Below are 27,894 nucleotides of genomic sequence, written 5' to 3'. Positions count from 1 at the left end.
CTGTCTTCCACTACATGCAGACTACCATGCCAAAGATGCCACAGACTTTGAGCCTCTGTACAGCAGTCAGCATCCACATTAAGTCATTTGGGTGATAATATTTCCAACAGTTGACAGAACATTTCAGTGTTTACATCCAACTCATTGCAGCTTCAGGCAAAGAAGATAGAGAATGACTTTCTCCCCTTAATGCTCAAGAGTCCAAGATACCCAAGTAATTGCTGTCTCAGCTCCTGCAATACTGAATATTTACACTATGAAGTGACAAATGCTACATGCACCATCTGCCAGATTGTCATTTTTATATCTGACGAATTCTAACCCCTAGATGCATGAAGAACAGCTGCATGGCTAGCTTACATTTGTGTGCAGCCAAGTGACTGAGGAGCCTAATTCCTGGCTCTGGCAAGTCAAAGCATGAAGGGATGATGCTGTAAAACTCATTCTAGTCTTTTAGTCTAACTCTCAAGAGGCTGGCTGAGAAAGCCCGAGGTTCGAGGAAGGTCTCACTGTTCCGCAGCAAATCTGAGATCCCAGGAGTTTTTTCCCCTCTGCAGGTGTCTCCAAGACCAATGGGTATCTGGCAGAGCATTTCCCAGAGGCATTGCCTTATGTTATTAGTTGAGTTCTTGGTTTGTTTACAGGCAGGATGGTGTAATAACTAGGAAGTATTACCAGTAGCTTCCAGAAGGCTCCAAGCCCCGCAGCCACTAGGTGGCCTATTAGTGCCCAGCACAGAAAGATTTTCTGGGTAATAGCACTGAAGCTGCTCCCAACAGACTGCATTTTGTCCCAACATATGTCCCCACTGCAGCACCACAGAATGATATTAGGGATGTTAAAATGCATTTAATTAAGTAATCAAGTAGCCATTGAAAATTTCAGCAGCTACACGCAGGGTGGCAGTCAGCTACCTGAGAGCCAGTGTGTGTGGGGAGCTGGCTTTTAAGCCAGCTCAATACCGCCTTTATCAGAAGCAGCAGTCAGGGCGGGGGGGGGGTAGCAGGAGATTCCTCAGGAGCCTGCATGTAACCATGGACGTGAAGCGAAGAGCCCAGGCTCATCGGTTAACCATGTACACGGTTATACTTTCACATCCTTAATGCTTATGAGACTTCACTTCCTAGGTCCCGCCTTTGCCTTCCCACTCCAGAGCAGCTTGCTGGGGAGGGGGATTTTTCCACTCACTTGACCCTGCAGAACCAGATTCTCAGCACAATGTGCTGCCACCTCCTTTTTCCAGAGAAAAATTAGATCTGTTCTACTGTTAAGACACGTGACTCTCCAAAACATCACCATTAATCCTCAGACATGGGGAACCCACCGCGTGTCTTCTGACAAGTCCTTGGGGGGTGGCAACTAGGGTTTGGGGAACGTGGAGCATTGCCCCATATCATTCCTATTTGACAGACGTTGGGACAGGATCACTAAGCATAGACTTCTCGTTTGGTTCCTCAAGTCAAGCCCAACATGGGTATGAACTGAGCAAACCAAGGACACAACCCAGCGGCCTCTACCATTGCTCTACTCAAGCTTCAGCCAACTCCCTGCCCCGAAACACATGAGCTTGGGTGAGCTCACTGGAAGGCAAAGGCCTGGCAAGGGAGAGACGGGCTTCATTTCACAGCCACGGGTTCACTCGAGTGGAAGATCTGTCTAGTGACCGGGGCAGAAAACATTTCATTGAAAAATTCAGATTGAAAACAAAATGTCTACAGGGGTAACAAAGCTACAAGCAAGCGGCAGGGTGTCCGAGCAAGAAGCAAAATCTGTTCTAAGTTCAGCCCTCAGCCAAGCCCCACAAAGTAGCAGCAGCAGCAGGAGACAAGAGCCTGATGTACATGGAGAGCTTGGCTTTGAGCAGTCAGAATAATGCATTTATCTCGCTTGACATGCAGGAGCTGGCATGCAATGGGGCCACAGACTAGTGCAGTCTAAGAACAAGGAGAAGGGACGGAACTAACACTGAGAAGACTTCACACAAGGCAGTGTCCCTCTCTGTAAGGCTTTGACTGGGAGCACAAGGAATAGGTTCTCTCCCAGCACAGAACGGGGCTATTGCTGGCAGGGGGGCCTACGCTGGACAGTTTTATACACCAGCCTTATAGCAAGGGAACACCATATAGATAAGTTATCATATTTTATATATATAATGTGCATTATATATATATAGTGACACAGTCACATCACAGGAGCGGAGAAGTTTGCTCACCATTAGCAAAAATCCTATGAAAGACTGTCGGTAACAGAGCAGCCCGTAAGCGGGAAGTAAAACAAGATAGAAGTCGATGAGTTGATGAAACAGCAAGCACTTTACATCAATACAGACAGCTGGGTAGATCCACGGCAAAACAGGGGCAAAAGGAAGAGGCTGGCCACCCTTTCAACAACCCTCCAACCTGCTGACTCCAACAGGAGCACGATGGCGTCACACACCAAGAACTGTCAAGGGGCAAGGGAGAGGGGCCTCTTCCACCAACCAGGGCATTCTAGTCAGGGCTCTGGAATTCCCACAGTCAGTCAGTCACTAGAATTCAGTGACCAGCCCATATCCCCGCTCAATGGGCAGATAGGGGCAGCTTATTACACTACATGGATTTTAGCAGCCACACCCACACCATGCGCCTAGGCATTCAATTGGTTTTGCTGTCTGGATGAACACAAACTTCAGGGCAAGTCCCATGTTCCCCAAGTTACACAAAGCCACGCTGGATGCATCTAACCCAAGCACACTTAGGGGGCAAAAAGGTGCTTGTGGCAATTGGTGAATGGTCTAAGGCACCTGCTATGAATATATTTGTGACACCCACAAAGCTGCCCCTACAACTCTTGAAACCAACATGTTCCAAAGCCACCCACACCCAGCCACCGGAGAAATGGCTCTTCACACTTGGAAGGAGCACACTACACCACCTGATTCGTTTCCACCTAGGGATCTCCCAGAATTCATCACCAGACCAAGGCTTCAGTTTAAGGACTTGCAGCTCTGCTGTGCATTTAAAAGCTGCCCTATTCAAGGCACTGCTCAACCAGGGCAAACACTTCCTAATGATGCAGAACTCCTCCATAAGAGAAGCTGGCAGGGTTCAGGCCTCTGCTAATACCCAAAAAGCGATTCCTAAGAAGCCTGGTCTGTGAACCTAGAGAGAAGCCCTCGGCCATACTCCACACTGGAACTCCACTTCACATCACATTCTTCTGTCCATGCCTGGCAGCCCCTTAGGGCCAACCTTGCAGCTCCCTAAAACCTCCATCCTGCTAAACAGCATCCCTCCCTCCCCACCATCATGGTTCCTTTCTCTCCCCATCCACCCAAAGGATCTGAAGGGCACTGAACCCTCTGGAAGCAAGCTGCATTTTCCAAAGAAAGCTCCCTGCATCCTCTGAGAGGCTACAATCACAGTTCCAATGCTAGAGAAAAGGCAACTGCTACCCTAATGCAGTACACTCCTGACAGCAACATGTAACATCACCTGGTGAAATGCACAGGGAAGCAGGCAGCTTTTATTTCTAGGGGACTAACTGAACACACAAATTACACAGAGTAGCTCAAAACATGCCTTCTGACAGGGAGAAAGGTGCAGGTTTCTCCCTTGCTCCGGGTATAGTCTGCCCCGACCCCTTACTCCCTCTGCCTTGATGACTTCCCCCACACTCACAGAAAATGGCCACGTGGTTTCAGGAACAGATGGACTGTGGCCCCAGTCTTGGGTGGCCTTTGCACTCCACCTATTACTATACCACACTCTTTGTCCATCCCAACCCCTGTCCCACACACCCTACCTACACCCACAGCTCTACTTCCTGGTTAGCTGCTTCTCTCTCACCCACACCCTCCAACCACCAGTTTGAGACATGGGTACCCCCAGGTGGATTCCTGATGGGACTCCTCTTGCGAGTCTCCACACCCACTGGGATGCCCAGGAAGAATGGGTGGAGAAAAGGGACGGTCATGCTCCAAGATGGGATGTAGAGCGGCACCTGTCCTGCCACTGCACGTGCCATCCCAAACTCCAAATAGCGAGAGGGAGCATGGCAGAGCCAGTGCCAAGCTCCTGAGGCTGCAGCACCCAATTGCTATGCAAGTGTTCTATTATTTAAGAGAGTCAGCTGCCCCCAAAGCACCATCCATCTTTAACACTTCCAACCCAGTGGGGGCTGCGTGTTCTTCCTTTACACAGGGCAACGTGGCAGCTTTCCTCATCCTCCTGCTTCACTACTCCGGGTGCCAGCATCACCCATTGCTCCAGCCCAAAGAGAAATGAACCTGCTTTCAGTTCCATGCCCTGCTACTCTAACAGCAGTGCAGTGAGGAACAGAACTGGGCATACAGATGGCATGACTGCTGCTTTTCTGAGCATTGCCAACCTCTGCCCACTCTGTCAGAACCGGCTCCTTCCAGTTACACCCAGGACAGCAAGGGTTCTCCGAGTTTGGCTAACCTCTGAAAAGTGACAAATGGCAACACAGGCTCCATGCTTATAGCCTGAAGAATTCTACAGTCCTGTAACTCCCTACGATGCGAGCGTCACGCTGTTTGGCTGGTTCCCAGAGTCAGAGAGAACACAGATAATGCACTTCACTATTCAGCATGGACTCCATCTCCCTCCTCTACAGCCGCACGGGCCCTGCTGAGTGAGCAGCTCTGACTCGAGGGCAAGCAGGGATTAGAGCGACCACAAAGTGGGAACTTTCATCACCATAGCCCCATTTTAATGCTTATCTCCTTTACTTAAAATAAATGCTTCCAATCTGTCTTCTGTACTATGGGAAAAGGAAAAAGGTCCCAGCCAGCACAATCTAGCCGCAAGCAGGGAGTGGCTGCCTACTAGTAACTAATTCTAAGTGTGGCCTCTGCATATTCACGCTTACGGGATACACCCTCCCCAGTGCTGGGAGGAGATCTTTTAGGAAGCACAACCTGTTAGACCACTTGTGTACCTTCTCCCCTCATGGCTCTTAGAAAGGCTGAAGGACTCCAACTGCCTCAATTCCTTCAAGGCCCGCTCAAGAACCAGAACCCAGGCAAAGGCAAGCAGGCAGCAAGACTAGGCAGAGGTGGCACTCAAAGGCCCATAGTGACCTCCTTTAAGGCAGCCCCTGCATAGTGCCTCTTGGGAGAGTCCAGCAAGCCATACGTCTCCAGGAAGGCATACGAGGAGTACTGAAGACTCCAAAATCAAGAGTCAACCCCTTCTCTGAATGAAGCGCTCTGTCAGAAAGACTGCAGCTGTGTACGATTCTTACCTAACAAACGAAGAACGGAAGGTTCACAGCCCCAGTCAAGTCTCCTTTCGGGGGTCCAATCCTTTCTGTAGTATGGGCAGACCCTGGGGAAATGATTTGGGGGGAGGAGTGGTTGCAAGTGGTTTGCCACCAAGGGGAGAATCCTGGGAAGTGACCCTAAACGTTAATCTTATCAGAAGACTGGAGTAAGCCCAGAGCCCTAAGATTCCCCAACTCTGGCTTTAGGGCTCACTGCAAAGCGTGAGCCACCAGCGTGGAGGTGACATTCCTCTGCTGGATCCCTAAGGGATATCACACCTGCAGAGGATTTTCCCTCCCATGCATGCTTTGAGCCAGACACCTGCTGTATGGATCCCTGAGGAACCAGAGTTTTGTGTTCGAAGTTAGAAGACATACAGATACCACACATGGCATACATTTGAGATGAGGACACCAGTGTCTCCTTGGAGCACAGGGAAGGAGGATCAGCCACAAGAACTGCAGGCATGATCACGTTTGCACATTCTCTTCAGGCAGCAGGTAAAACCAACTGGTTCCAGTGGCAAATCCATAAACACTGGCAGCACCAAACTGGTACAAGTCTCTAGTCAGCCTCAATACATCTGCTAGGCATTTGGCTAGATCCACTAGGCATGATGGAATGCTCAAAGACAGCAGAACTGTCAGCTGGAGGATGGCATGCCAGGATGGCAGAGAGCCCACCTTGGCTACAAGTCCTAGTGGCGTTGAGAAGAGCAACACAAATGAGATGGTGGCAGAGAGCAGGCATACAGCTCTTCATTGCCCCAAGAAAAGTCTCTCCAACTGCCGACATTCATATTTCAGCAATTGAAGAGTCCACCCCAAAGGAACACGATTCTGATCTTATTTACTAGGAACCACGAAGGCAGCCAGTACTGCATAGACATTAGACCTAGTCCTTTCCTAGTGTCTAGTACACACTCAAGTTCAGACAGGCCCTTCATGATCCAAGGTTAGTTCAAGTGACTTTGCATCACACAAGGTCCTGTGGCCCAGACCAGATGGAGCGACTCTAGGTTGGTGTGCGCGGTGAGGCATGAGGTCTGAACACTGATGAAGGAGGCACAGGTCAATGTCATCACTGAGATGAACTGTGGCCCACTGCAAGCAGCTAGCCATGGGAGTGCGGGTCACAGAATCCTTCCATAACGGGCTCTCAACAGATGGTGCCCCCAAGAGAGCACTCATGTGGCCTTAGTGAACAATTCTCTGGGCAGTTCCCAAAAATCAATAGCACTGTGGATGACTAAGTGTGAATAGGCAGAGGCACGAGTAGTCCCTGTGGAAGGTCTGATTCTGAGGAGTGGTTTAAGCACCTGAAGACTCTGCTCACAGATGAGACTCAGCGAATTTCCAATGCCAGTTTTGGTTTCAGTCCCTCCCACCGGGGACACAAACCAAACCCAGACCTAACTGACAAAAGGAAAGCAGTTTGTGCCACCGAGCACCTCAGTGCCCCCAGAAGAGAAGAGGTAGGGTAGACCCCCCCCCCCAGCCCTCTCCCCGTCTGACTGGAAGTGTCATACCCCAGATATCCCTACCCGTGGCTTTACAGAAACTCGGGAACCAAGCACCCACTGCTGATTGACCACATTAACGGATTTGCTGTTGTGGTCATCTCTGAAGCGTCTTACCTGACCCAATCTTGATCAGTCCATTGTGCTGAATGAAGATGGTGTCACAGGTCAGGTTACCGTGGATGATCGGGGGATCACAAGAGTGGAGGTAGCTGGAAATTTAGAACAAAATATTGGTGAAGATTGTTTTGGGAAGGGGAAAACCACAGCTCCTCCTCCTCCTTACAAAACATGCCAAGAATATTTACAATACCAGGGCATTACAATTCAGGAACTGGGTGTGGACAGTCTTTGGGATAGGAGACAGAGAAAACAAAACATTGAGCTCCTGCTAAGAGATGCAAAAAAGAGACCCCAAAAGCCCAGAATGGGGAAGGGAAGGATTATTCATCCCAATTTCTCATGCATAGAAAACTGTCCACAGGGGTTTCAAAGACATTCAGACAGTATACTGAGGCAAGCCACAGTCTGACAGCAGAGTCCGCCTCAAAAGGGACACCATTCGGATCTTATTTACTGCAAACCAAGAAGTACACAGTACCATACAGACATTAGGCCTAGCCTTTGTTCCAGAGAGCACACTAACACACTCACAGTTCACACAGGTCTCAGGCCTGGTCTACACTGGGAGTTTAGGTCCAACTTAGCCACATTACGTTGATTTTCTGTACAATGAGTCTACACTAAAAAGCCCATCCCATTAAAGTTGATTTTGGTACTCCTGCTTGTGAGTAATGGTCAACTTTAGGGTAGTGCAGATGCAGCACTGTAAAAGTCAATATTCTTGGCCTCCAGGAGGTGCCCCACAGTGCCCTGCTGTCCGCTCTGGCCAGGACTTTCAACTCTGCTGCTGTCCAGGTGAACAGGAAAAGCTCTGGGAAAATCTTCATTTCATTTCCTGTATGGCCAGCATGGCAAGCAGATCTCACAGCAGGCAGCACACCTGACCACGAATTCCGAGGGTCGCAAACAAGCCCCAGCATGGAGCGTGCAGGAGATTGCGATGTGGGGAGAGGAGTCTGTTCAGGCAGAAGTATGAAGCAGCAAAAGAAATGCTGATATCTATGCCAAGATCGCGGAGAGCATGGTGTAGAAAGGATACGCCGGGGATGCCCGGCAGTGTCACGTGAAAATAAAGGCGCTCAGGAAGGCTTAGTAGAAAACAAGGAGGCAAACAGACAATCAGGATCATCGCCACAAACACGCTGCTTCTATGACTTGTATGGGATTCTAGGGTTGGACCAGACCAGTTTCCAAAGCCAGCCTGTGGATTCCCCCCAAGACACTCCTCAGGCAGCAGCGTGGAGGACAGCGTGGACGAGGTAGAGTAGGCGGAGAACAGGCAGCAGGCAAGCGGAGCGTCCAATCTCACCGACAGCTAGGACCCTTTTTATAATTTGAGAGACAATCCTGTCCTTCCAGGACGTCTCACTGCCAGGCCCTGATGGCGGGGAGGGCATTTCTGACAAGCTTTTATCACGTTACAAGTGGGTTAAGGCAACCGAGTGCGATCTGTGGCAGCCACTCTGCCTACACAGCAGGGGCTCTCTGGAACAGCTTGTTATTATGTCTGGCACCGGAGTGGGACTCCTAGGATGCTAGAACTGGAAGGGACCTCAAAACGTCATCAAGTCCAGTCCCCTGCCATCATGGGAGGACCAAGCTCCATCTAGCCCATGCCTGACAGGTGTCTGTCAAACCTGCTCTTAAATATCTCCAGGGATGGAGATTCCACAAGCTCTCTAGGCAACTTATTCCAGTGTTTAACCACCCTGAGAGGCAGGAAGTAATGTCTGCCTTTCACTTTTTGTTAGAGGGTGCAGCAGCAAGCACGCAGCTGTCTGGCTAGCACAAATCTGAAGGTGAAAACATACTAGGGAAAACATGTTCAAGGAGCAAATGCCTACTTAGACAGTGAGCGCTTAAACACGTGGAGGAATACGCTGCTGCAGGAGCAGAGCATGAAGACAGGACAGAGTGAAGACCTAGGAGGGAGTCTTGACAGTCATGGTGGAGGTGATGTACAATGGAGGACCTCCAGGACAGCTATATGCAAGGCACCCCACCAGCCCCTGGAGACCCACATTCCCAAGTTCCATAGCTTCCTCCCCCCCAAAGGATCTAGCATGTGGAGGAAGAGGTGCACAGGGAAGTTGGGAAGTCATGAGCATCCTTACATGAACCCCCAGGGATGCATCCAGGAGCAAAAGGCTGTTCTTCTCACACCTGTGACTGTAATACGCCACTTTCCCTTCTCTTCCCCTCACCCCCAAAGCTCCTGCCTTGGGCTCTTTTTCTGTCCCTGCTTCCTTAAGTAAAAACGCATGCTCTCTCAACCACCATGTTTATTGCTTGTGCTGAAGGGAGGTGGGAGGTTTACTGGCAAAGACACTTAATGCAGAATGCATCTCATTAAGAGCAACATGCACGACTCATCTCACTGGCCATTCACAAAGCTGTTTTTCAAACCCCTCTGATTTCTAGTGCCCCTCGCTGTACTCTCCTTATAGCCCTGGTGTCTGGCTAAGTACTGGGCTTCAGCCATCCACCCTGGCATAAAACTTTCCCCTTACTTTTACAGATATCATGATCACATAGCAGGCCACCACAACAATGGGAATGTTGCTTTTGCTGAGATCTAACCTAGTCAAACTACAAAACCTTCCCTTTAAATATCTAAAAGCACATTCTACCACATTTCTGCACTTGCTCAGCCTGTAGAACTGCTCCTTACTGGGGTCCTCAACTTCATGGGCCACGGAAGCAAGGAGTAGGTTGGGCCTCTGAGAATCACTATTGATATTTCAACACTGCCGAAGGTAATTTTCCAGTCTGGGAAGAAAGTTTCAGCGTCAGCTTGCAACTTCCTTAAGAGACAGGCGTTCCTAAACATGCACGCATCATGAACCTTTCCCAACCATCCCATGTTGATGTCGGTGAGATGGCCCCACGCACCATCGAGAAGTGCCCCTTGCAGTTTATGTACGCCTTCGCAAGGTGGTTGGGTGCCAAGATAAGGATGTGCGTTCCATCTCTCACTCCACAGTTAAGAACTCCATCGCAGCAAAGCCTTCAATGACACTACCCTTTGTAGCAGCAAGGTATTAACTGCCTTGCTACCTGGATCACAACCACCCCACTGAAGATTTCCCTACTCTGAATGGATTCCCAACTGGATGGTAGATAGTTGGCATTGCAAGCTTCCACAGGGCTACTGCCACATTTCTCCACTGTCAGAACGGGTCTCACTCCAGTACTGCTGGGCGTCAGGGTGGGGAAAGCCATTCACAAACTTACATAGAAGTAGCTTTACGCATGCCTAAGTTTTGCAGCCACTGCTGACCATCCCACAGCTGCATAACTAAGCGATCCCACCAGTCTGTGCTCATCTCCCTGCACCAGAGCCAGCGCTCCACTGCAGGAATAGAACTGAATGCCGGCAGCATTTGTCACTCGCTCAGCTTAAGAGTAATGTTCAATGGCCTCCCGAAATTCTTCCTCATTCTGGCAGGCCCTGGACATAATGTAGCATAAGGTGCAAGATGGTTTCATTGCCATAGTACTTTGCTGCTGAGCAGGTTCCAGGCTGGGTTCCATGCTTACCTTGCTATGGCATCTGCAGGATAACCAGGGGAAAAAAAAGAGGGCAAAAAGACTGTTTGCTGGTGCTTTCAAGCAGGAGGGAGGAAGGAGAGGTGTGCATTATGGGACCCAGAACCATCCGCTGCACTGTGCTGGTCCCAGAGGGCACTGGGAGCCTAACCCAGAATGAAAAGGGCAGCAGGAACAGTGGGATTGAGAGCCATACACTGGGGTAGCTAAGTCAACTGTAGTCACCCTGCTGGGGACACACTCCATCAAATTCTTGCATCCAGTCAGGACATGCACCTTCAACTTTACAAAGTCAGTCTTCATTATTTGCCTCTCTCTCTCTCTCAGTAGAGAGAAGGTTTTATTCCCCAGCCCTTCGAGCAGACTCTTTACGGAGCCAGAAGTAGAGATTATATCCACCCTGCACCTGAGGGGCTCCCCGGCTCCCCAACTATTTCTGGATATCTGTGCTTGTTAAAATGGTAGTGACCCCCACACACACACGGGGACAAGGCTAGGGTGAAAGAGGGCTTCCTCTTCGCCCAGCTGAATATTCCACTCCAGTTCTGTAACTTGCTAGTGATGTGGTGAATGAATATACAACTTTCAAAGTCACCTGAGGCTCACCAGAACAGAGCCCCCAGCTGCCTGTAGGACCAGTCTGAAGGTGCTTCTGGTCCTTGGGAGGGGGAGGATTGTCAGCACAAGAGGGAGGGGGAGGTGATCCTATTTGAAACCAAGTCTACTGGTAAGACTTTTGTCTAGACTGCATCTGCCTAATTAGGCATTCTTCTATCACACAGCCAATCAGGCCGACTGGCTCAGGCACCCAAACTCTGCACAGCTGGACATTCATACAAAGGGCATCTTCCTATTTCACCTACCTGAGAGCAGAAAGGATCTGGGTGCACCAGCGCTTCCAGGCCTACAAACACAAGGCAAAGTACAAGTCACAATCAGCAAGCAGGACTAATTGCTGCCCATTCAGCTCATCTCCTGCTGCAGCCTAGGTTATGTTAAGGCCTTGTCTACACTTACAGGAAGACTGTGGCTTCAGATTGATCTTCTGGGGTTCAATTTAATGGGTCTAGTAAGGACCCACTAAATGTTGAGGGCGCATCCACGGGCCCCTGTACTCCACAGGGTCACGAAGAGTAAGGGAAGTCTCCCGTCGACCTCCCACAGTGGGACTGCCACAGAAATTCGATGTATGTCAACTCCAGCTATGCAATTCTCGTAGCTGGAATTGCAGAGCTTCAATAAAATTTCTCCCCCAGTGTAGACCTGACCTAAGCTCCATCCCATTCCAGCTCTACTGGTGAACAGTAACCATGGGAACTCACTCCCATGCTCAACCTAACTTCCCACATTCACGTAGTGACCAAGAAATCCCCCTCCTCCTTTCTGTCCTCTAGGATGACTGCAGAGCCCCTCTTACATGTCCCTGAGTGGAAGAGAAGTGGGCACAATCTGTGCCCTCCCAAAACTCACACCCTCTCTGCAGAGTTACATCCAACTGCTGGGTACTTTCCTGGAGAGCTACCCCTGGTTATGCTAGCTGACTTTCCCAGGAATGGTAGCTGAATGGAACTTCTACCTCAGGCAGGGACAGTGCAATCTGCAGCAAGGGGCTCAGCTCTTCTGAGGGAAAGGGCCCAATCAAAATAGGGCTCACATGCAGGAGGAGAGATTACCTTTTCATTCATTGTCTTGTGGTTCTTCTTTGTCTTCTTCAAGAACTGTTTCAAGCTCCCTGAGGACATGTACTCAGTGATGAAGATTACCTGCAGGGACAAGATGAGATTTTAGCCACTGCAGGGTAGAGGGGAAGTAGCAAGTAAGAAGAGCTTCTCACACTACTTACCCTGGCCTTGTTCTCCTTTACATCAGCCCAGTACTTATGGAATTTCACAATATTCAGGTGTTCCAGCTGGATCAGGTTGTCAAAGACCGCTTTAACCTTCTCCTGGGACACCCAGAAAAGCAGAGCTACATTACCATTTTAAGCCTGGAAACATCCCTATTCATTCTCCAACCTCCTCTTCTCCTATGTCTGAGGTGCCAGACATTCCAACGCTACGCACTACCCATGGTGTACTTGACTCCAGCAGCATCTGACCCTGATGTGAGATACACATGCATAACTTCATCTCCAGCCACAGTTAGGGGAGTATTTGGCCACTGATACTGACAGATTCAAACTGTGTTCCTCAGCTAATGAGAAGAGCCTGACAGACCCAGCCTGTCATACTTTCTGCACTGGGAGCACAAGAGAGTGTAGTTCCAATCATGCCCAGACGCCTGCACATGCAATTGGAGAACAGAGCAATTCAGTGCTCCTGTCAGATCAGCTGAGTTTGTAACTCTGCGCTATGTGACTATACTCAGCCACCACGGTCTAGCCATATTCTCGGCACAAGCTGCAGGACAGCCTCCACTCTTACCTCCTGAAGCTTAAAGTTCTTACGCTCAGAAAACTGAACCTCGTTCCAAACAACTTCCACACCCTCCTCTGTATCCATGGCCAGGTAGGCACTATCGATCCCTGGGACATTGCGCTGATTCACCTGGAGAGAAAGGTGGGGATAGATGTGAAGTGTAAGGCAGGAAAAACACTACCACCAATCACTCATCTACAGCTTCCTTCCATTTAGGAGTTTCAACCACATCTCAGTAAAGCATTTGATATGGTCTTGCATGATCTTTATATCTATTTTGGATTTAATAGTGTAGTCGATTAACGGATTAACTGATAAGCAAAAGCTTATAGGCTAATGCTATAGACTAGTCGCATTTCCTTCCCCGCTTCCCTTTGCCAGTAAATTTGTTAAGCAGGCTGACCACCAGCCCAACTCAATTCTGGCTTGTGCCAGGTCCGGGACCTATCCCTGCTGTGGCTCTGCATTTAAAGTGTATGAAGAGCCAGGTGGGCAGGCAGCCCAGCTCAGTTCCATCTCTTGCAGGGTCTGGGAGACAAGCCCCGCTTTCCCCCAGTCAGGGGCTGCTGCCACCCTACACTAGGCAGCAGCTCAGGATGACAGGCAGCCAGTCCACAAGGGGAGCTGGTTTTTAAACTGGCTCCCTTCATGGACCAGCTCCCACCTGGCACCCCATACTGCTGCCTCCGATAGAGGCAGCAGCAGCACGGAGCGGCTGGGGGCTCCTCAGGAGTGAGGATGTAGTGCACTGACTGCCGGCCTCATTCCCTGGGACTAGAGAATAGATGACTAACCAATAAAAATTCATGAGGTTAATCAACTATTCAATTAACCGATATTCAACATCCCTAAAATCAATTAACTGGGGAAATACAACTTAGATGTGGCTTCTATAAGGGATAACAAGTGGAGTTCCGCAAGGGTCTGTTTTGGGACCCGTACTATTCAATATCTTCATCAATGATGTAGATATTGGGATAGAGAGTACGCTTATTAAGTTTGCAGATGATACCAAACTGGGTGGGGTTGCAACTTCTTTGGAGGATACGGACATAATTCAAAATTACCTTAGCAAGTTAGAGAAATGGTCAGAGGTAAAAAGGATGAGATTTAATAAAGAGAAATGCAAAGTTCTCCACTTAGGAAGAAACAATCAGTTCCATACATACAAGATGGGAAGCGACTGTCTAGGAAGGAGCATGGCGGAAAGGGATCTAGGGGTCATAGTGGACCACAAGTTGAATGAGTCAACAGTGTGATGCTGTTGCCAAAAAAGCAAATATGATTCTAGGTTGTATCAACAGGTGTGTTGTAAGCAAAACTCGTGAAGTCATTCTGCCGCTCTACTCTGCACTAGTTAGGCCTCAGCTGGAGTACTGTGTCCAGTTCTGGGCGCCACATTTCAAGAAAGATGTGGAGAAATTGGAAAGGGTACAGAGAAGAGCGACAAGAATGATTAAAGTTCTAGAGAACATGACCTATGAAGCCAGGCTTCATGAACTGGGCTTGTTTAGTTTGGAAAAAAGAAGATTAAGGGGGGACATGATAGGGGTTTTCAAATATCTAAAAGGGTGTCACAAGGAGGAAGGAGAAAATTTGTTCCTCTTGGTTTCTGAGGACAGGACAAGGAGTAATGGGCTTAAAGTGCAGCAGGGGAGGTTTAGATTGGACATTAGGAAAAAATTCCTAACTGTCAGGGTGGTCAAATATTGGAATAAATTGCCAAGGGAGGTGGTGGAATCTCCCTCTCTGGAGATATTTAAGAACAGGTTAGATAGACATCTGTCAGGGATGGTGTATACGGAGCTTGGTCCTGCCTTGAGGGCGGGAGGCTGGACTCGATGACCTCTTGAGGTCCCTTCCAGTCCTATTATTCTATGATTCTATGCTGGAAGGCCATAACAAGTGGGATTCCGCAGGGGTCAGTTTTGGGACGGGTTCGGTTCAATTTCTTTATCAATGATTTAGATATTGGCATAGAGCCGTGGTCCCCAACACAGTGCCCGCGGGCGCCATGGCGCCTGCGGGGGCATTTCCATGCGCCCGCCACGTGCTCGGGGCTGGCCTGGCCCCTGGCGCGCGGCGCTGGGCGGGGGGAGCGCCGGCCCCGAGCGCGCGGCGCTGGGCGGGGGGAGCGCCGGCCCCGAGCGCGCGGCGCTGGGCGGGGGGAGCGCCGGACCTGGGCATGCAGCTATGGGGGGGGCCGCCCCCAGGCATGCGGCTATGGGGGGGAGCTGCCCCCAGGGCGCAAACGGCCCCGCCCCCTGGCGCCCGGCAGGCAAACGGCCCCGCCCCCTGGCGCCCGGCAACCTTGAAAGGTTGGGGACCACTGGCATAGAGAGTATGTTTACTAAGTTTGCAGATGATATGTAGCTGGGAGGGGTTGCAACTGATTTGGAGGAGAGGGTCATAATTCAAAATGATCTGGACAAACTAGAGAAATGGTCTGAGTAAACAGGATGAAGTTTAATAAGGACAAATGCAAAGTGCTCCCCTTAGGAAGGAACAATCAGTTTCACGCATACAGAATGGGAAATGACTATCTAGGAAAGAGAAAAGATCTAGGGGTCATAGCAGACCACAAGCTAAACATGAGTCAGCAGTATGTGTGGAAGTGGAGTCTGGCTAGCAGAACATTTAACTAGTTAACGGATTTAATGGGGTTTTACATTCCTAGCTTGGACTCTATCTCTGAGATCTCTTGCAGTGCTACACCTCTATTTCTCTTATTTCAACATCCCAATGACTTGGTCATCCCATTACCTTACATCAGCACCTGTAATTTCTAGACCATCTTCTACTATGACTAGTAATGCTTTACTGACATACAAAATCTTGATACTATAAAGCACTCACTAGGTCTACTCTGCAGTAAAAGGCCTCCACTATATAAACAGCTGGCTCAAGTCAGCTGACTTGGGCTCACAGAATTATAAAATTGCAAGATGGGAAGGGCTCAGTGCACCAGCCAAAGCCTCAAAACTGCAGTTTTATAACTCCAAGTCCTGTGCTCCAAGAACCCAAGTCAACTGATCCAAACTCAGACTCATTAGTGTGTTTTGGGAGGCTTCCCCTCTTCGCAGTGTACCGCACAAACCCAGAGGCTCCAATCAGGCTTACGTCCTGTTGTATTAAACACTGTTCAAATGCATCGGAGATTGGAAGCACTTTGGGACAGGGCCAATTTAGATATCAAGTGAGGAAGATGAGCACAGATACTTTATAAATGGCTGCAATGTCTTAATACACTTACAACCATAGAATCATAGCACAGTAGAACTGGAAGGGCACTCAAGAGGTCATCAAGTCCAGTCCACTGCCCTCACAGCAGGACCAAGCACCGTCTAGACCAGTGTTTCTCAACCTTTTATTTTTAGAAAGTACTCTTCTTCAACAACAACAAAAAGTTAAGTATCCCCAGTACCTACAGTACAGTACTGACTATTTGATCTGAGGAAGTGGGTCTGGCCCACGAAAGCTCATCATCTAATAAACCATCTTGTTAGTCTTTAAAGTGCTACATTGTCCTGCATTTTGCTTCAACTACCCCAGACTAACATGGCTACATCTCTATCACTATCCCAGTACCTACAGTTTTCAGATCATTTTTTTCTACCATTGCAACTAATTTGTTTAAACAACTTAATCATAGCTGGTTGGGCAATGAAATTTTTGGGTGTAAAAAGTATAAAAATAATAAAGCATGGTAAAACTTGAATTTTTGTTTCAATTTCAGTTGTGTTGCTGTACCTCCCAGACTTCTCTCAAGTACCCCCAAGAGTACGCATATCACTGGTTGACAAACACTGGTCTAGACCATCCCTAATAGATGTCTATCTAATCTGCTCTTAAATATCTCCAGTGATGGAGATTCAACAACCTCCTTAGGCTATTTATTCCAGAGTTTCACCACCCTGACAGTTAGGAAGTTTTTCCTGATGTCCAAACTAAATCTCTCTTGCTGCAGTTTAAGCCCATTGCTTCTTGTCCTGTCATCAGAGGCCAAGGAGAACAATTTGTCTCCCTCTTTTAGGTACTTGAAAACCACTATCATGTCCCCTTTCAGTCTTCTCTTTTCTAAACTAAACAAGCCCAATTCTTTCAGTCTTCCCTTATAGCTCATGTTCTCTAGACCTTTCATCATTCTTGTTGCTCTTCTCTGGACCTTCTCCAATTAATCCACATCTTTCTTGAAATGTGGTGCCCAGAACTAGACAATTCTCCAATTGAGGCCTAATCAGCGCAGATTAGAGTGGAAGAGTGACTTCATGTCTTGTTCACAACACTCCTGCTAATGCATCACAGAATCAGGTTTGCTATTTTTGCAACAGGATCACACTGTTGACTCATTCTTGTGGTCCACTAATGACCCTAGATCCCTTTCTCATAGACTTTAAGGTCAGAAGGGACCATTGTGATCATCTAGTCTGACCCCCTGCACAGTGCAGGCCACAAAATCTCACCCACCCCTCCTAGAATAATCCTCTCACCTATATCTCAGATATTGAAGCCTTCAAATACTTTGAAGACCCCAACATGCAGAGAATCCTCTAGCTGTGATCTTTACCCCATGCTACAGAGGAAGGCGAAAAACCTCCAGGGCCTCTGCCAATCTACCCTGGAGGAAAATTCCTTCCCAACCCCAAATATGGCGATCAGCTAAACCCTGAGCATGGGGGCAAGACTCATCAGCCAGACACCCAGAAAGTTCTCTATAGTACTTTCTGCAGTACTCCTTCCTAGACAGTCGCTTCCCATTCTAATAACCATCTTGTTAGTCTTTAAAGTGCTACATAGTCCTGTTTTGTTTCAGCTTCCCATTCTGCATGTGTACAGAATAATTACTTAATTGTACACTCTATGCCATCATCTAAATTGTGGATGAAGATATTGAACAGAACCAGTCCCAGAACAGACCCCTGAGGAACTCCACTTGTTACACCCTTCCAGCAGGATTATGAACCATTAATAACTACTCTAAGGGTATGTCTACACAGCAAAGTTTTTTTGAAATAACAACCGTTATTTCGAAATAACTTTACTAGCGTCTACACAGCCAAACCGCTATTTCGAAATTAATTTGAAATAGAGCGCTTATTTCGAATTTGGTAAACCTCATTCTAAGAGGAGTAATGCCAAATTCTAAATAGCTATTTCAAAATAAGTGCTGTGTAGACACTTATTTCGAAATAGGAGGCCTCCAGCTTTCCCAGGGTGCCCTGATGGCCACTCCAGCCTCAATCAAGAACACTCCTCTCCCTCCCACCTCCCCGGAGCCCTTAAAGGCGTTGACTCTGGCCACAGTGCCTGGGCCAGCTCCAAGCCTACCAGCCCAGAGCCAGCAGTCACTGCCCCGACCTAGTGGCCCCAAAACATGAGACAGCAAGCCACAGGTAGCCAGCCCTCCACCACTCCCCAGGAGCTGTTTGCCAGGAGAGTGCCTTCCTGGCCAAGAATGGAGATCATGGACCTTATTCAGGTTTGGGAGGGATGCCCCCAACATCCATGATCTCAGCATTAGATGGAGGAACGTGGCCGTCTATGGCAGGATAGCTGCCAGCCTGGCCACCGAAGGCCATATGTGAACCCAGGAGCAGGTTTGCATGAAAATCAAGTTGCTTCAGCGAGACCCCCCCCCAAACCCTGAGTTTCCGCTCCCCCTTACTCCCAGGTTTCCCCCTACCCTCTCCCACCCTCTCTCTTCTCCTCTCCTGCCTCCTTTCCCAGTCGCACCAGACTTTCATTCCCCCCCCACCAGTTTTGTTAAATAAAGAGAGTTTGTGTTCATGAAAATATGAGTATTTTATTTTACATCAGGAATGGTGGCGTGTGGGGGGGAAATAAGTGGAAGGACGTGAGGGAGGAATGAGGCACAAGCCCCCAGTGGGGCAGACCAGGGAGGCTCTTAGTGCTCCTCAGGGTAGAAACTCTCCCATAGGGTCTCCTGGATACTGACAGTCCCCCAATGGACCTCCCGGATGGAAGCCTACAGACAGTACAGCCAGGCTCGCAGCAACGCGTCGCAGCTCTGGCTCCATGTTGCAGAGTGCTGTGGTGTCCCGAGTGAGGGGCACGCAGAGACAAACTGCTTTGCTGTCCCTCATCGAGGTAGGCAAGCAAGCAGGGAAACCTGAGAACTAGTTGTCTGGGGGGTGGGTCCCTTTAAGATCAGGCCTCAGATAGCCTCAGGCACCATCCACACAAAGTAGCTCCTGACTTGATGCCCTGCTGGACCTGGTTCCGGATGACCTTAAATGCGATTCAGCGTCCACTCAGTGTGGATGTGCTATTTCGAAATAGCAAAAAGCTATTTCGAAATGCATTTTGTGTGTAGACGTGTTATTTCGAAATAAGCTATTTCAAAATAACGCTGTAGTGTAGACATACCCTGAGAAGTGTTATCCAGCCAGTTATGCACCCATCTTAGAGTAGCTCCATCTACTGTATTTGCCTAGTTTATTGATAAGGTCATGCAAGACCCTATCAAATGCCTTACTAAAGTCTAGTGATAGAAATGTAGCCGTGTTAGTCTGGTGTAGCTGAAACAAAATACAGGACTATGTAGCACTTTAAAGACTAACAAGATGGTTTATTAGATGATGAGCTTTCGTGGGCCAGACCCACTTCCTCAGATCAAATAATGGAAGAAAATAGTCACAACCATATATACCAAAGGATACAATTTTAAAAAAAATGAACACACATGAAAAGGACAAATCACATTACAGAACAGAAGGGGGATGTGGGGGGGGGGGGGAAGGAAGGTGAATGCTAGTGAGTTAATGATATTAGAGGTGGGGAAGGGGAGATGTCTGTGAGCTAATAGTATTGGAGGTGATAATTGGGGAAGCTATCTTTGTAATGGGTAAGATAGTTGGAGTCTTTGTTACTAAAGTCTAGGTATTCCATATCCACCACTTCTCCCTTATCCACAAGACTCTTTATCCTATCAAAGAAAGCTATCAGATTGGTTTGACAGGAGTTGTTCTTTACAAATCCATACTGGCTGTTACCTATCACTTTATTATCTTTCAGGTGTTTGCAGATGGTTTCCTTAATTACCTGCTCCATTATTTTTCCTGGCACAGAAGTTAAATTAACTGGTCTGTAGTTTCCATGCGAAAACAAGTGCCCCCCACCTCCTCATGCCCAGACCCCTCCACCACTCATACCCTCTGCCAGACAGCCTGCCCCCAGCCCACTGGCCAAAATCTCCCCTGCCATCTGGCCAGACACACCCTGTCCTCTGCTCCCTGGCCAAAATTCCCTCTTCCTCCTGACCAGGCACCCCCTGTCCTCTACTTCCTGGCCAAAATCCCCCCTACCAGGCAACCTCTGCCCCCAGCCCAGACCTTGCACTCTCATCCCCTCTTAAAATCCACCACCCACCCAGATCCTGCACTCCCATCTAGGGTTGCCAGGTGTCTGATATTGAACCAGACAGTCCGTTATTTTCACCTCCTGTCCAGAAAAAAAAAAAACAGAAAATACCGGACACCTAAAATGTCTGGTACTTTCTGATTTTTTCCTGGCCAGGAGGCAAAAATCCCAGGCTCTCCGGCGCAATACGGAGGCAGCCTAGCAACTCTAGTGCTTACTGGGTTCCGCAGGGGAGCTGTCTGACCTAGCACAGGGAGGCAAGATGGTGGGCGGCTGCCGGCAGCCTATTAGGGCCAAAAAGCCTCACCACAAGGTTTTTAAAGGAGTCACGGTGGGGTTTGTTTGGTCGGTTTTTTTGTTTAATTCTCAGGGTGCTTCTCCCCCTCCAACAAACTTTTTCCTGGCATGTTTGTGTTGTTGTTCGGTATTTTTTCTGAAACCATCTGGCAACCCTATTCCTATCCCTATCCCATTCACTGGCAGCCCTGTCCCGCACACTTAATGCCTCATTTTTGGCCCCAACCCAAAGCCTGGAAGTGGCACAAAATCCACTAACCCTGGAATCCCACAGGAGTAAACCTGGCCTGAAGCCTTGAACCTAGGTCCTCCACACCCTTTCCCCCACTATGGGGCAAGAGCATCAGAAGAGTGAGGTGTTTCAGTTGGGGGGGTTACATCAGTGAGCATTGGGGATTTTTTTTTTCTTCTCACTTGTGTAGCCCCCAACTGACTGTTCTGTGGGTCACTAGCCCCCAACCCAATAAAGGTTCCCCACCCTGCCATAAACAAACACAACACTGAAATCTTGTGTGTTGGACATAATATTTTGCTTGATTTAAAAATGAACCCTGGACAACAAGCCCCCAATTGGGGGTCAGCCCTCATCTGGCTGCAGCATTATAACATTCCTGCACGCCCCCACACACCAACCCTCCCACATCCCCAAACTCATGCACCCACACATTCCCAGTCCCTGCCATAACACTCCTGCACCCCCACACCCCCCACCCTTCTGCCCTCAATCCATCATACACAGCAATCTCCTGCCCTGAACCCCTTGTATACCCCAAACCAGACTCCTGCACCCCCGCATCACCAGCCCTTTGTCACAAGATTGACAGAAGATAACCTGAATGCATTGCACAAAGCTGGATTTGACCAGTTATGATGTAAACTTCAAAGAAATGTACAAAAAGACGCAGCAACAGATGTCTTGTTAAATAAAGTCTGTGAGTACAATGTTTCATTTGGGCTATTATTAATCATGTCCAGGGCTTGACAAACAGCAGTGAGCCCTGCTCGCCAACCACGTGGTTTGGCATGCTGCGCATGAGCAGACCTCTCTGCGCATTCGCTGATTGCACTGCGGAGCCGTGCCGACTTAAAATCTACTCGCCCCGGGTGAGTAGATTGACTAGCTTGTCAAGCCCCGATCATGTCAATTATCAATAATATACATTGTATATTTTCAGTCATGCAAGTGGGTATTCTTATACAGCTCTTTGCTGACCACTTGTTCTGAATTTTGATACAGTTTGGTTCTTTGGTTTGAAAAGAGGTTGACAATCCCTGATTTAGCCAATACACTATTGCTTATCGGTTAGCGGTCCGGGTTAACTGCAACAAACTCCTGCTCCCCTCCCACAACGGTCTCCCCATTTAAAACACAGAGTGGCGGGTCTGAGTTTCAAATGAAGAGCACACAGGGGAGCTATCTGATACAGAGGTAGCAGCTCAGGGTGGCAGGCAGGAGCTCATCCATGCAGGAAGCAAATTTAAAAAACGGCTCCCGCCTGCCGCCCCATGGTGCTGCCTCTGATACAGCAATAGAGAAAAGCTGGAGAGGAGTTTGTGAGGCCAAATTTAGACAGCTATAGATAAGTGACTGAAGTCTAGTTCACCACAAGAGCACACGCTTAAATGCTACCAGTTCCGCCTGCAAAGCCTGCAGGGTCTCGAGGCGTGGATGAGACAGGGGTGCAGGAAGGAGGGGGTTAGATTTATTAGGAACTGGGGGACTTACTGGGAAAAGAGGAGCCTGTACAGGCATGACGGGTTCCACTTAAACCTAAATAGACCCAGACTGCTTGTATGTCAAATTAAAATACCACAGAGGAATTTTTAAGTTAAGGTCTGGGAGAAAGACAAAACGTACAGAGATGTATACAATTCAGACAGACATATCCCTTAGAGCAGGGGTGGGCAAGAGGTGGCTAGTGGACCGGATCTGACCAGCCAGCTGCCAAAACAGGCCCTCAGCCGCCTCGCTGGCACACTTACTAGAAAGCTGCTGCAGCCTGCTAACTTTCACTGGATAAGAGGGAAGGACCTTTCGTGGACTGATAACTGGTTAAAAGACAGGAAACAAAGGGTAGGAATAAATGGTCAGTTTTCCAAGTGGAGAGAAGTAACTACTAGGGTCCCCCGAAGGGTCTGTCCTAAGACCAATCCTATTCAATTTATTTATAAATGATCTGGAGAAAGAGAGCAAACAGTGTGGTGGCAAAATTTGCAGATACCAAACTGCTCAAGGTAGTTAAGACCAAAGCAGACTGTGAAGAGCTTCAACAAGATCTCACCAAATTAAGTGATTGGGCAACAAAATGGCAAATGAAATTGAATGCTGATAAACGTAAAATAAGCATACTGGAAAAAATCATCCCAACTATACATACAATTTGATGGGGACTAATTTCACTACAACTACTCAAGAGAGATTTTGGAATCATTGTGGATAGTTCTCTAAAAACATCCACTCAGTGTGCAGCAGCAGTCAAAAAAGCAAATAGTATGTTAGGAATCATTAAAAAGGGGATAGAGAATAAGACAGAGAATATCTTATTGCCTCTATACAAAACCATGGTACGTCCACATCTTGAATATTTCATACACATGTGGTTGCCCCAACTCAAAAGATATATTGGCATTGGAAAAGGTTCAGAAAAGGGCAACAAAAATTATTAGGGGTTTGGGACGGGTCCCATATGAAGAAAGATTAAAAAGATTTGTACTTTTCAGTTTAGAAAAGAGGAGACAAAGGGGGGATATGATAGAGTCTATACAATCATCACTGGTGTGGAAACAGTGAATAAGGAAAAGTTATTTACTTATTCACACAATATAAGAACTTGGAGTTACCAAATGAAATTAATAGGCAGCAGATTTAAAACAAACAAAAGGAAATTTTTCTTCCCTTAGCACACAGTCAACCTGTGGAACTCCTTGCCAGAAGATGTTATGAAGACCAGGACTTTAACAGGGTTCAAAAAGAGAACTAGATAGACTCATGGAGGTTAGGTCCATCAATGGCTATTAGCAAGGATGGGTAGGAATGGTGTCCCTAGCTTGTCAGTCAGAGACTGGGCATGGGTGATGGGAGAAGGATTGCTTGACAGTTCCCTCCCTCTGGGGCATCTGCAATTAGCCACTGTCAGCAGACAAGATACTGGGCTAGATGGGCCTTTGATCTGACCCAGTCTTGTTATTCTTATGGCTGCTAATTGCTATGCAGTCTGGGCAGGAAAGGGAAAGTGTTACGTAATGTCCCTATCCCCTACTGAAATCCCTCAGTTCTCATTGGCCATTTTCCTGCCAATAGCAGCTGAGAAATTTTGCAGAAGGCAGAGGCAGCAAATGAAGCCTCCTCACTTCCTTTTCCCTCCCTGTTCTGAAACAGAGCCACATGGAGCAGCCCACCCAGCACACAGGCAGGGAGGCTCAGGTTCCTGTGGCACTGCTGGCTGGGAGCCCCTAGGTAAGCACCTCCCAGCCGAAGTCCGCCTCTAGCACCCGAAAGCTGAAGAGAAACAGTCAAACGAAACAGTCCCACTGAATTACACCACATGAAGGCAGACAATTAAGTGCCCACAAATGTTGTAAGTGCTTGCATACAAATACTAGAAGCCCAAGTACTAAGATGGGTGAACCTGACGGACTGATGAAAAATGAAGTTACTGATATAGGTACCACAGAAACTTGGTAGAATAATGATAATTTACACAGTAATAACAGAGTAAACTACATACAGAAATGAAAGAATAAGTCAGTGACACTTCCCCACTAGTGTATGTGAAAAAGCTAAATATAAAAATCGGAAGCAATTCAAACTTTACCACTGAATCTCTATGGACAGAAATTCCTTGCTTAAATAATGAGTGCAGAAGCAGGAACAGTGCTTGGGGTGTGTTATAATGAGTGCAGAAGCAGGAACAGTGCTTGGACCACCAGGATCCAATCTGGATATAGATAGAGACCTCTTCAATGTTTTTAATGAAGTAAATACTCATGGAAACTGCGTAATCATGGGAGATTTCAACTTTCCAGATATAGACTGGAGAACAAGGCTAGTAATAATAATAGGGCTCAGGTTTTCCTAGATGTGATAGCTGATGAATTCCTTCATCAAGTAGTTGCTGAACCAACAAGGGGGGGATGCTATTTTAGATTTGGTTTTGGTGAGTAGCGAGGACCTCATAGATGAAATGGTTGTAGGGGACAACCTTGGCTCGAGTGATCATGAGCTAATTCAGTTCAAATTAAATGGAAGGATAAACAAAAATAAATCTGAGACTGGGGTTTTTGATTTCAAAAGGGCTAAATTTAATAAATTAAGGAAATTAATTAGGAAAGTTGATTGGACTAAAGAAATTATGGATCTTGAGGTGGAGGAGGCCTGGGATTATTTTAAGTTAAAGTTTCAGAAGCCTGTATCCCAAGAAAAGGGAAAACATTTATAGGTAGGTGTGTTAGACCAAGCTGGATGAGCAAGCACCTCAGAGAGGTGATTAAGAAAAAGCAGAAAGCATATAAGGAGTGGAAGATGGGAGGGATTAGTAAAGAAAGCTACTTTATTGAGGTTAGAGCATGTAGGGACAAAGTGAGAGAGGCTAAAAGTCAGGTAGAGTTGGACCTTGCAAAGGGAATTAAAACCAATAGTAAAAGGTTTTATAGCCGTATAAACAGGAAAAAAACAAAAAGAAGACGACAGACCTCTAATTACTAAGGATGGAGTGGAGGTTAAGGATAATCTAGGAATGGCCCAATATCTAAACAAATACTTTGCTTCAGTCTTTTAATGAGGCTAATGAAGAGCTCAGGGATAATGGTAACATAACAAATAGGACTAAGGATATGGAGGTAGATATTACCATATCCGAGGTAAAAGCCAAACTTGAACAGCTTAATGGGAGTAAATCGGGGGGGCCCAGATAATCTTCATCCAAGAATAGCAAAAGAACTGGCATATGAAATTGCAAGTCCATTAGCGAAAATGTTTAATAAATCTCTAAACTCAGGGGTTGTACCATTTGACTGGAGAATTGCTAATATAGTTCCTACTTTTAAGAAAGGGAAAAAAAGCAACCCGGGTAACTATGGGCCTTGTTAGTTTAACATCTGTAGTATGCAAGATCTTGGAAAAAATTTTGAAGGAGAAAGTAGTTAGAGACATTGAGGTTAATGGCAATTGGGACAAATTACAACATGGTTTTACAAAAGGTAGATCGTGCCAAACCAACCTGATCTCCTTTTTTGAGAAAGTAACAGATTTTTTAGATAAAGGAAATGCAGTGGATCTAATTTACCTCGACTTTAGTAAGGCATTTGATACAGTACCACATGGGGAATTATTGGTTAAATTGGAAAAGATAGGGATTAATATGAAAGTTGAGAGGTGGATAAGCAACTAGTTAAAGGGGAGACTACAGCGGGTCATACTGAAAGGTGAACTGTCAGGTTGGAGGAAGGTTATTAGTGGAGTTCCTCAGGGATCAGTTTTGGGGCCAATTTTATTTAATCTTTTTATTGCTTACCTTGGCACCAAAAGTGGAAGTATCCTGATAAAATTTGCGGATGACACAAAGTTGGGAGGTATTGCCAATTCAAAAAAAGATCAGGCTATCATACAGGAAGATCTGGATGACCTTGTAAATTGGAGTGATAGCAATAGGATGAAATTTAATAGTGAGAAGTGTACGGTTATGCATTTAGGGATTAATAAAAATAATTTTAGTTATAAGCTGGGGACACATCAGTTGGAAGTAATGAAGGAGGAGAAGGACCTCAGAGTCCTGGTTGATTATAGGATGACTATAAGCCGCCACTGTGACATGGCTGTGAAAAAGGCTAATACGGTCTTGGGATGTATTAGGCGAGGTATTTCCAGTAGGGATAAGGAGGTGTTAGTGCTGTTATACAAGGCCTTGGTGAGACCCCATTTGGAATACTGTGTGCAGTTCTGGTCTCCCATGTTTAAGAAGGATGAATTCAAACTGGAACGGGTACAAAGAAGGGCCACTAGGATGATCCAAGGAATGACTTGTTTACCTTAACCAAAAGAAGGCTGAGAGGGGACATGATTGCTCTCTTTAAATATATTAGAGGGATAAATACCAGGGAGGGAGAATAATTATTTAAGTTTAATACCAATGTGGACACAAGAACAAATGGATGTAAGCTGGCTAGTAGGAAGTTTAGACTTGAGATTAGATGAAGGTTTCTAACCATTAGAGGAGTGAGGTTCTGGAACAGCCTTCCAAGGGAAGTAGTGGGGGCAAAAGATCTATCTGGCTTCAAGATTAAACTAGATGGGTTTATGAAGGGGATGGTTTGCTGAGATAACATGATCTTGGTAACTAATTGACCATTCATTATCAGTGGTAAATAGGTCAATGGAGGGATGATAGGAGTTACTATAGAGAATTTTCTGGGTGTCTGGCTAGTGAGTCTTGCCCACATGCTCAGGGTTCAGCTGACTGCCATATTTGGGGTCAGGAAGGAATTTTCCTCCAGGGTAGATTGGCAGAGGCCCTGGAGGTTTCTCGCCTTCCTCTGTAGCATGGGGCACAGATCACAACTGGAGGATTCTCTGCATCCTGGGGTCTTCAAACTATTTGAAGGCTTCAATATCTGAGATATAGGTGAGAGGATTATTCTAGGAGGGGGTGGGTGAGATTCTGTGGCCTGCATTGTGCAGAGGGTCAGACTAGATGATCATAATGGTCCCTTCTGACCTTAAAGTCTATGAGTCTATGAACATATTACCAATGACCTGGTCAGGATGGGGACACAAAAACAGAAAACCCAACAATAAGGGAGGATTTCAACTAGGGATGTAAAATCCTGTTTAATAAATATTAAGTTTAACCAGTTAACTGATTAAGCACAGGTAGTTGGGGGGCTGCTCCAACTGGGCTGAAATGCGCCTCCTCCCCCCCCAGCCCAGGTTGGAGCAGCCCCCTGCCATGGGCAGGAACTACTCCTGCCCAGCTGCCCCACACAAGGGCTCGGAAGCAGCCCTCCACCCATGGCAGGCCATAAGCAGGGGGCTGTTCTCCGGGTACTGGTTAACTGTTACCCAGTTAGCATCATCCATTAAGGGTGATGCTTACTGGGTAACCAGTTAACCAGTTACACATTAACATCCCTAATTTCAACTATCCCTGTATTGACTAGGAATAGGTCACTTCAGACTAGGATGCAGACAAGTTTCTGGACAACATTATCCACCTTGTTTCTCTGGACCAGGAAACAGCAAATGAAACTCTGCTCATAAAGGCAAAGTAATGCACATCTGAAAACATCTCAACTATACATACAAAATGATGTGGTCTAAATCTGCTGTTGCCACGCAAGATAGATCT

General features: G+C 47.3%; 1 protein-coding gene across 2 annotated transcripts in view; it reads right to left on the bottom strand.

The window, feature by feature from the left end:
• The window catches only part of NRBP1 (nuclear receptor binding protein 1), a 78,163-nt gene that overhangs the window by 43,088 nt on the left and 7,181 nt on the right, over positions 1-27,894 (bottom strand). For both annotated transcript variants that reach the window (XM_075916280.1, XM_075916281.1), the window contains exons 3-7: positions 12,881-13,003; positions 12,301-12,402; positions 12,131-12,220; positions 11,321-11,361; positions 6,903-6,997 (exon numbers count right to left, since the gene is read on the bottom strand). In XM_075916280.1, coding sequence (XP_075772395.1) covers positions 6,903-6,997; positions 11,321-11,361; positions 12,131-12,220; positions 12,301-12,402; positions 12,881-13,003 — 451 coding nt within the window. The remainder of the gene's footprint in view (positions 1-6,902; positions 6,998-11,320; positions 11,362-12,130; positions 12,221-12,300; positions 12,403-12,880; positions 13,004-27,894) is intronic.

Source organism: Pelodiscus sinensis, unplaced genomic scaffold, assembly GCF_049634645.1.
Source record: "Pelodiscus sinensis isolate JC-2024 unplaced genomic scaffold, ASM4963464v1 ctg80, whole genome shotgun sequence".
In the NCBI taxonomy this organism is placed as follows: Eukaryota; Metazoa; Chordata; order Testudines; family Trionychidae; genus Pelodiscus; species Pelodiscus sinensis.
The sequence above is the reverse complement of the archived record's forward strand: the minus strand, read 5'-3'. Positions and strand labels throughout refer to the sequence as shown.